Source organism: Primulina huaijiensis, chromosome 14, assembly GCF_012295235.1.
Source record: "Primulina huaijiensis isolate GDHJ02 chromosome 14, ASM1229523v2, whole genome shotgun sequence".
In the NCBI taxonomy this organism is placed as follows: domain Eukaryota; kingdom Viridiplantae; phylum Streptophyta; class Magnoliopsida; order Lamiales; family Gesneriaceae; genus Primulina; species Primulina huaijiensis.
In genome coordinates this window covers 84,339-94,281 of record NC_133319.1, presented here as the reverse complement: position 1 = coordinate 94,281, position 9,943 = coordinate 84,339, and the positions used below count along the sequence as shown (strand labels likewise).

At 38.1% G+C, this 9,943-nt stretch overlaps 2 protein-coding genes and 1 long non-coding RNA gene across 4 annotated transcripts in view; 2 read left to right on the top strand and 1 right to left on the bottom strand.

The window, feature by feature from the left end:
• LOC140957629 (uncharacterized) overlaps positions 1-9,711 on the bottom strand; it is a 12,524-nt gene extending 2,813 nt beyond the window's left edge. Inside the window, exon 1 of the mRNA XM_073414960.1 lies at positions 8,196-9,711. Within this exon, the coding sequence (XP_073271061.1) occupies positions 8,196-9,618 (1,423 nt within the window). The 5' untranslated portion in view covers positions 9,619-9,711. The remainder of the gene's footprint in view (positions 1-8,195) is intronic.
• LOC140956783 (uncharacterized) lies at positions 7-3,298 on the top strand. The gene is made up of 2 exons (XM_073413649.1): positions 7-485; positions 1,060-3,298. The coding sequence occupies exon 2, from the start codon at positions 1,232-1,234 to the stop codon at positions 3,296-3,298; it is 2,067 nt and encodes a 688-aa protein (XP_073269750.1). The 5' UTR covers positions 7-485; positions 1,060-1,231.
• LOC140956518 (uncharacterized) lies at positions 6,624-7,894 on the top strand. 2 transcript variants are annotated; one of them, XR_012171484.1, is made up of 3 exons: positions 6,624-6,718; positions 6,805-6,828; positions 7,718-7,894. It is a non-coding gene; the product is annotated as an uncharacterized lncRNA (long non-coding RNA). The 2 variants fall into 2 exon arrangements; XR_012171483.1 differs by lacking the exons at positions 6,624-6,718; positions 6,805-6,828 and adding an exon at positions 6,851-7,134.
• Positions 9,712-9,943: the final 232 nt, after the last annotated feature.

Below are 9,943 nucleotides of genomic sequence, written 5' to 3'. Positions count from 1 at the left end.
CACATCAATACCACTGAACATATCATATTGAGCCTATCTGTTATTGAGATCCAGTTATATTTCGGTTGAGATCCGTTATATATATGATATGATATGGTGTTCTGGAGATGTTTGGCTACCTTGATTCGGTCCGGCTTAGGTAGTTGCTGGCTTCGAGGCTGGGCCATATCCCAGGCACGGTCCGCTGAGTCGTGGACCAGCTCGAGCATATATGTATGATTGTTGATATCGATCATTTGATTCCTGATATCCTGATATCTTGCACCTATACATGCATTGCATTCATGCATGGCATCATTGCATTTCTATGTCATATATCGTGGTTTCTTGATGTCTCGTACTGGGGTTACTGACCCCCGAGAGGGGGCTGTCGTGTCTTTTGTGTGTGGACATGACAGGTGGTACGGGTGGTTCGACCTCAGGCGCTCGAGAGGAAGCCTCAGGAAGTACCAGAGCTCCTTGAGAGTGGGTTCAGTTGTATTTAGGTACTGCGCGGTGTTGCTGTCTCCCAGATACTATATGTATATATTTGGAGGATTGTATTATGGTATTATCGAGCCTTGTCGGCTCTATGATATTTTGGGTTTGTATATGTCATGATTGTGTATGGCTGACACATGTTTTATGATGTTGTGTTTATTGAGGGCATATGTTGTGTATTCTGAGTATTTGATTTTCTGGTATGTCCAATTTATGCGAAGGTCATGCCGAAAATTTTATAGGCCCAAACGCAAATTTTTAACTCACTTTTCCGCTGTTTACTGATTAATTATGATTGCATGTTAATAAATCGTTATTAGGATAACGGGCCCTCACAGATGGTATCAGAGCGTAGCCTGGGATACGCTCGTACTAGAGTTAGTACACTCGAGTTTAGGCACAAGAGATTTGTGCGCATGTGTTTTCTTATTTGAAATTACTTGCTCTTGCCTGGTGTGAATTACATGGTAGTATCTTAGGGATATGACATATAGACTGTACATTGGAGTTTTATTTCGGTGCTTTGGATTATATTGAGGTTATTGAATATTTTGGGAATTTAACCTTAAAATTTTGTAGAATGGCAACTAGAGGAAATAAAGGGAAATGAAAAGAAGTGGCTCAGGAGTCTGGGGCACAAAATATCGGAGGAAATGACAGAGTTCCTCGAGGTAGGCGCGGGCGTCTTGCTGCAGAGGTAGCCGCTAGAGCTGATGCAGAGGTAGAACAGTTGGTGCACAGAGTTGATGAAATGGAATTGGCTGTAGCTCGATTTCAGAACATGCATCCTGCGACATTCTTTGGGAATGAAGGCAGTGATCGAGCAGAAGGATGGCTAAAGCACATGGAATTCCTGTTCAACACAGTACATTATGATTCTGATAGAAGGTTGACTATGGCAGTTCTCCAACTACGGGATCGTGCACAGCGTTGGTGGGAGGCTACTACCAATGTACTGCAACAAACAGGTAGTCAGATCACTTGGGAGGTGTTCCGTGCTAAATTTCTCCAAGAATATGCTCCACCATCCTACTACTCAGCCAGAGAATCAGAATTTCATCGACTAGTGAAGGGCAATATATCTGTTGAAGAATATGCTCGACAACTTTCTGCTCTTCTCACTTATGTACCACATGTGTCTGCCAGTGAAAAAGGAAAAATTTCAAAATTTTTGGAAGGACTGGACTTTCAAATACATGCTATGGTTATGGCTGGGTCGCCTACAACTTATGCCGAAGCTGTGGACAAGGCGATTGGAATTGAGGCGGGGTTGAGACGAGGAAAACAACCACAAGCTCCCCAAATGCCTAGTAGTGGTTCATATTTTTCAGCAGGTACACCGTCTTTTCCATCTCAACAGTCATACCAACAGCAAAAACAAAAACAATTCAGACCAAAGGGCAAACAATTTAAAAAGAAATATCAGTCCAGTTCCTCTAGTTCGAGCAGTTCACAAAGTGCGACAGGTGGACAGTACCCCGTGATTTATTGTGATCGATGTGGAGGAAGACATCCTACTGCACAATGTAGTGGAGTACAGGGTTCATGTCATACTTGTGGTCAGCCAGGGCATTATGCTAGAGTTTTTCCGAGCCGTGCACAGGGACATATGCAGCCACAGCAGTTGCCTTATGCTAGAGGTAGTGTTCCGAGTGGCTCATCTCAGCGACCATTTGCTCCTGCACCGTCCTATCAGCAGTCTAGTTACCCACAGGTCAGGGGTAATGTGCCACAATCTTTTCAGGGTCCCCAACAAGCCCGAGTATATGCTTTGACCGAGGATCAGGCTAGAGAGGCTCCAGGCGGGGTGATCGCAGGTACTTGCCTTATTTACGATCATATTGCACGAGTTTTATTTGATACTGGGGCATCTCATTCATTCATTGCATCTGATTATGTTGATGAATATGAACTTTGGACTACACCATTTCATGAAACTGTATCTGTGTCTACGCCAGCTGGTCGATTTATTCCATCTGGGCAAATTGTATTAGACTGTGTGTTGCATTTCGATGATAGCATTATGATCACAAACTTGATTGTATTACCGATGCATGATTTTGATTGTATCATTGGTATGGACACACTGTCTAGTTATCGAGCCACTGTAGATTGTTTTCATGGTGTAGTACGATTTAGGCCATACTATGGTAACAAATGGAATTTTTATGGTCGAGGATCACATGCTAAGATACCGTTAGTCTCAGCGATGGAAATGTTTAGATTATTATCTTTAGGAAATGAGGGATATATGATTTATGCTGTGGATGCTACAAAGAAAGAACCGAAATTATCTGATATCCCAGTAGCGAAAGAATTCCCCGATGTCTTTCCTGAAGAAATACCAGGCTTTCCACCGCAGAGAGAAATTGATTTTAGCATCGACTTGATGCCGGGTATTGCGCCGATCTCTAGAGCGCCGTACAGAATGGCTCCTGCAGAACTGAAAGAATTGAAAGAGCAGTTACAGGATTTACTCGAAAAAGGTTATATACGCCCTAGTATGTCACCCTGGGGAGCACCTGTACTGTTCGTAAAGAAGAAAGATGGTTCCATGAGAATGTGCATTGATTATAGGCAGCTCAATCGAGTTACTGTTAAAAATAAATACCCTCTGCCTAGAATTGATGATTTGTTTGATCAGCTGCAAGGAAATTCTGTTTATTCGAAGATTGATATTCGATCAGGATACCATCAACTTCGGGTTAAAGAAGAAGATGTTCCTAAAACAGCTTTTAGAACTAGATATGGACATTATGAATTTTTAGTAATGCCGTTTGGTTTAACAAATGCACCAGCAGTGTTATGGATCTGCTGAATAGAGTATTCAGAAATTTTCTGGATAAATTTGTTATTGTCTTTATCGATGATATACTGGTGGATGCGAGATCAAAGCGGGAACATAAAGAGCATTTACGATTGGTTCTTCAATCACTTCGAGATTCTCAATTGGATGCTAAGTTGTCAAAGTGTGAATTTTGGATGGATAGTGTAATATTTTTGGGTCACGTGATATCAGCCCAAGGAATATCTGTAGATCCAAGTAAAGTTGAAGCCGACTTGAATTGGGCTAGACCAACCAATATACCAGAGATTCGAAGTTTTATGGGATTGGCTGGCTATTACAGACGATTCATTGAAGGATTTTCTCAGATTGCTCGACCTATTACCCAACTGACCAAGAAAGATGCAAGATTTATTTGGTCAGCTGAATGTGAAAAGAGTTTTCTTACATTGAAAGAGAAGTTGACAACAACACCAGTGTTGGCATTGCCATCTGGATCAGGTGGATTTGTGGTGTGTACTGATGCATCATCAAGAGGTTTGGGATGTGTTTTAATGCAACATGGAAAAGTTATTGCGTATGCCTCAAGACAATTGAAAACACATGAATCCCGATATCCAGTTCATGATCTTGAACTTGCAGCCATTGTTTTTGCTTTAAAAGTTTGGCGACATTATTTATATGGTGAACAGTTTATTATCTACTCAGATCATAAGAGTTTGAAATATCTGTTTACTCAATCAGAACTGAATATGAGGCAAAGACGATGGTTAGATTTACTGAAGGATTTTGACTGTGAAATACAGTATCGGCCAGCAAAAATGAATCAGGTTGCAGATGCATTAAGCCGGAAGTATCAGGAAGTTATGATAGCATCTATCCATGTCTGGCAGAATTATGATGATTTATGTACAACTGGTTGGAAATTTCAGCCGAAAGACAATCATTTTATTGTTTCTGCTTTACAATTTGAGCCGAAGATTATTTCAAAGATCAAGAAAGCTCAAAAGAATGATCCACAGGTTCAGAAATCGAAAGACTTGGTTTTGTCTGGTACCCAGATAAATACAATATCTCATCAGATGGTTGTTTACGAATGAATAACAGGTTAGTGGTACCAAATGTCACAGGATTGAGAGAAGCATTGCTTCAAGAGGCACATTGCAGCCGTCATAGTGTTCATCCTGGTACGCACAAAATGTACCACATCCTGAAGCCATATTTCTGGTGGGATGCGATGAAGAGAGATATTTCTNTTTTTTTAACAAAAAACAAAATAATCTATAACAATTAAAATCATAATTATGATACTTGTTCATCGTAGTCTCCAAACGTTTCTCATTAACAAGATCTTCAATATTTTGGTTATTGAACTTGNGACATGCCAGCAGGTTAAGGCCGAGAGAATGAAACCTGGAGGTATGCNATCGTAGTCTCCAAACGTTTCTCATTAACAAGATCTTCAATATTTTGGTTATTGAACTTGTAAGATTCAGAAACCGACAAAACATTGACAATGTAATATTATATCTCCATCGNCCAAATCAGCACACTTTATTCCATACGATCGTACTTATGCTTATAACAAAATGGCACGATTATATGTGGATAATGTTATTCGATTGCATGGAGTTCCAGTATCTATTGTATCTGACCGAGATCCTAGATTTACTTCCAAGTTTTGGAGTAGTTNTAAATATTTTTAAACTAAAATATACAAAGATAATCTGTATAGACATGATCTTACTATTGAAGCTGTGATCTACGATTCTTCGAAGTATAATATTCATCAATTATAGAATCTGAGTCTATATTTGAAGCAAACTCTCTCTCAATGTAGATAATCATAGAATCTGTCAGAAAATCATCTCCCATTTTACTACGAAGAACTGTTTTAACATGCTTCATAGCCGAAAATGCACACTCCGTAGTTGCCGTGGAAACAGGCAAAGTTAAAACTAGACGGATCAACTTGTCAATCAAATTATAATGTTGCAACTTTTTTGTTTCAAATAACCCTCGGCACAATTCTGAGATAGTGGACATTTTCTGAAAATCTTCATGACAAACTACATCGAGCTCAAAATGTTGTAGCTGACACCTCAAATGATGCATTTCCTGTTCAGCGAAGCCCTCGGGATAATACTTCTCAGCGAGAGTACAAATCTTGTCAATGTTGAACCATTTAAAATTATCTTTTGGATCCAAAGCAGAGCTAAGAATTAGAAGTTCAACTGTCTCATCACTGAATCTAGAGTTTAATTCTTCTAACTGAAAATCTATTGCAACATTAAATATATCATAATGAAAGTGATGTTCAACTGTGATGGTATCATTTTTCTTGCATGAACGAGTAGAATGCTTATAATGAGAACTCATCTCCGGTATATCGACATCCAGTCTTGTGCAAAATGATTTTATATACGAAAGAAGAATATCAAAACCATCATTTCTCAATCTTAGGAAAAGTTCTTTAGTCGTAGAGACCAAATCCATTGCACTTATGATATCAAGAGATTTTTGTTGCAAGGCACGGCAAAGCAAATTTGTGATCCCCATAATTTTATGCATTAAATGCAAAATAAAAATGAAATCAAAAGACTTCATCACTATTAATGAACCACCAGCTTCCCCGCGCATTGAAGTAGAGGTGCCATCAATGATAATGCTTTCGAGCACATTAATAGTTGCATCATTGTAATGACCCGATTTAATTATATGTTATTTGACGATAATTAAGATTAATTATTTTAAATTGAGGAATTTAAAATAATTACGTCAAATAATTAAATCGTGTGTTGAAATATGTATTAGAAAATATCGGTTCATAGACGATATTAAAATACGTATTTAAATTTTATAGCACACGAGAGTTGAAATAAAATAGATCGGGTCAAATTTCGAACCCCGAAAAGATAAAAGATAAAAAAACACACACACACACACACATATATATATATATATATATTATAATACACTCTCTCTCACACACTACACCTATTCACACACACGAATCCACTCTCCCTCCCCGTAACTTTCCGTCCAAATCTCCAACCCACCGCCGCAGCTTTGACCGCCGATTGTGGCCGCACCGGTCGTCGAAAAATTCAAATAAATATATGGTTGGAAAGCTCTTGACGAGAGCTACGTTTTGGTACCCATCTTGAAGTGTTTCTCGACACTTTTCGAAAATCCATCGGAAAACGCCGCGCCTTTTTCCGCTGAATCGTCACCGTACGTCGCCGGAGTTCGGAAATTGATTGAGGGGGTTTGTTCCTTATCTCATAAGCTTTCTTTTGATACCACTTTTGCAAATTTTCGAGAACGACACGTCGGCTCTGATTTTGTGCGTTAATTCCGGTCATCTTCTCCGGCGAGTCCACCGCCTGTTGCCGTTCAGCGTCGGTTTAGGCTCGAGTTTAGCCACTGTTATTGGACGTACAAGCTATATTGGTGCGGATTGTTGTGTATGTGAATTTGATTAAATTTCGAATCAAATATTGTATCATTATTAATTAATTATTGGGTGATTATTGTAGGTTCCGGACTTGTGCGAGTTGGAGGTATGATCTGGTGAACCTAAAATTTATCGCAGTCGCATAAATATTAGTTTAGCGTCATTTAAAGCTAAAAAGAATATTCTGCGACAATTAAAATAGAAATAAATAATTTTAGGCATTTTAGTCGAATTTTGGAATTTTAGGAATTTAAAATGTCTAAATTGTTGTAATTGGATTTTTAGTGAATTTAAATGGTTCTGGAATTTTTATATGATAATAAGACCATTTAAATTAATATTCAGGTGAATGGTCTGAGTTGGCATTTTCAGGACTTTCTTGAGGATTTAAGTTACTCATAAATTAGTTGAGGTACGTAGAGATCAGTTATTTTCACGATGTCTGACAGAGGCATCTGATGATCCTGTGTATGATTTAGTTGCTATTTGTTGATTTATGTGATATTATATGCTGAATCGCATATTATCAGTTGGTAATTGATGTGCAAAATAAAATAAAATATTTCTTTTGTTCACACACATTTTATTTTAGTTAGGCACATCAATACCACTGAACATATCATATTGAGCCTATCTGTTATTGAGATCCAGTTATATTTCGGTTGAGATCCGTTATATATATGATATGATATGGTGTTCTGGAGATGTTTGGCTACCTTGATTCGGTCCGGCTTAGGTAGTTGCTGGCTTCGAGGCTGGGCCATATCCCAGGCACGGTCCGCTGAGTCGTGGACCAGCTCGAGCATATATGTATGATTGTTGATATCGATCATTTGATTCCTGATATCCTGATATCTTGCACCTATACATGCATTGCATTTATGCATGGCATCATTGCATTTCTATGTCATATATCGTGGTTTCTTGATGTCTCGTACTGGGGTTACTGACCCCCGAGAGGGGGCTGTCGTGTCTTTTGTGTGTGGACATGACAGGTGGTACAGGTGGTTCGACCTCAGGCGCTCGAGAGGAAGTCTCAGGAAGTACCAGAGCTCCTTGAGAGTGGGTTCAGTTGTATTTAGGTACTGCGTGGTGTTGCTGTCTCCCAGATACTATATGTATATATTTGGAGGATTGTATTATGGTATTATCGAGCCTTGTCGGCTCTATGATATTTTGGGTTTGTATATGTCATGATTGTGTATGGCTGGCACATGTTTTATGATGTTGTGTTTATTGAGGGCATATGTTGTGTATTTTGAGTATTTGATTTTCTGGTATGTCCAATTTATGCGAAGGTCATGCCGAAAATTTTATAGGCCCAAACGCAAATTTTTAACTCACTTTTCCGCTGTTTACTGATTAATTATGATTGCATGTTAATAAATCGTTATTAGGATAACGGGCCCTCACAATCATACATATCTATCAAGCTGCAAATAGAATCAAAATGGGAGCTCCAACGAGTAGTACCTGCTCGCTGCAAAGTACCAATCTGATTAGCTCCTCGCCCAGTCTCACGTTCACCGGCAACAACAGAACGTGCACTTTCAGTAACTTGATAAGATTGTAACTCAGCATTGCGCTTGGAAGAAGATGTAACAAGATTGACAATAGTCGTCAGATTTGAAAAGAAAAGCCATATAGAGATCTCTTTTTCAGCTACTGCAACTAATGCTAGTTGGAGTCGATGGGCAAAACAATGTACATAATATGCATAGGGGCAATCATTAAGAAATAAAGCTTGCAATCCATTAAAAGCACCACTCATGTTACTAGCACCATCATACCCTTGACCTAGCATATTATGAATTTCTAGATTATATCTAGTGAGGACATCACATATTTTTTTCTTGAGTGTTGCAGCTGTGGTGTCATGAACATGCACAATTTGAAAAAAACGCTCCCGCGGAAAACCATGGGCATCAACAAATCTCAAAATTATAGTCATCTGTTCTTTGTTGGATACATCTTTCGCTTCATCCACCAAAATACAAAACTTAAAATCTCCAATTTCATCACGAATTTTTTTTCTGACTCTATTACCAATAATATGCAAGATTTCTTTTTGAACTTCTGGTGAGGTATATCTTGCATTTCCCGGAGCCTTGTCTAAGATAACATCTTCAATACTAGCATTCCATTTCCCCAGTAGTTTTAACATCTCAATGAAATTACCACGATTTTGGGAATATGAAGATTCATCATGACCTCTCAGTCCACGTCCTTGCAAACTAAGCCAATGGACACACTCAATTGTTGCTGCAAGCCTTAACCGATTTTTTTGAATCCGTTCAGAAGTTTCTTGATTCATAACTACATCTATATGCCTAGTGACATTCATCAAATCAACAACAGATTTTGAAGATTTATTGTGTGTCGAGTTAGAACTTCCTATGTGAGACAAAAAAACACACTTTGCTCCATCATTAACGCGTTTCCAACTTTGAAACCCTTCAATTGTAAATGTAGATTGTTGTGCTTCACTTAATTCAAAAAGATAGCACGGAAAACAAAATATTGCATCCTTCGAAAGAGAGTACTCTAACCATGGAAACTTTTTAAACCATGTATATTGAAATCGACGATGCTGCTTTCCTGATTCAGACCGTGGGTATTCCGACAATTTAGGTTGATATGGCCCCATTTTGATATAAGCTCGTCTAATTTCATCACGATGATTAACAGGATGTTGCAACATCGAAATACGCAATCTAGGATCCCGTTCAAGGGAAGTTTCATCAAACACAACTCTTTTAGATTTAGAAGGAGGTCCGGGCTCCTCAATATGAATGGATGCATGAGGTTCGATCCTCTCGGAAGATGAAAGATTATCAATTTTTGGCTGAAAGAATGATAAAATATTGTTTTTCCTCTTTTTCTCTTGATTTGACATTAAAATAACCTAATATAAACAAAATTATTAAATTTAGATTAGAACCAAATAATATAAAGTACATAGATAAATTTAATGTTAATAACATGACAATACTCGATAAACAAAGAATATATGATCTTAATAAATCTCTATAGTGATTTCAAAAAATATATCTCATGCTTTCTCAGAATAATCGAGCACTCAATATTCCTAGAATAACTCTTAGCAAGCATGTCAACAACTTGATAATAATTTTATGTTTATGCACGCTTATGTTAAAATTTGAAATGACGATACAAACAAAACTATAAACTTTAAAATAATTATTCAATAAGCCCGGGCT

Excerpts from the sequence above, each read along its gene's own strand:
- LOC140956783 (XM_073413649.1), top strand. The coding sequence starts at position 1,232 with ATGGAATTGGCTGTAGCTCGATTTCAGAACATGCATCCTGCGACATTC.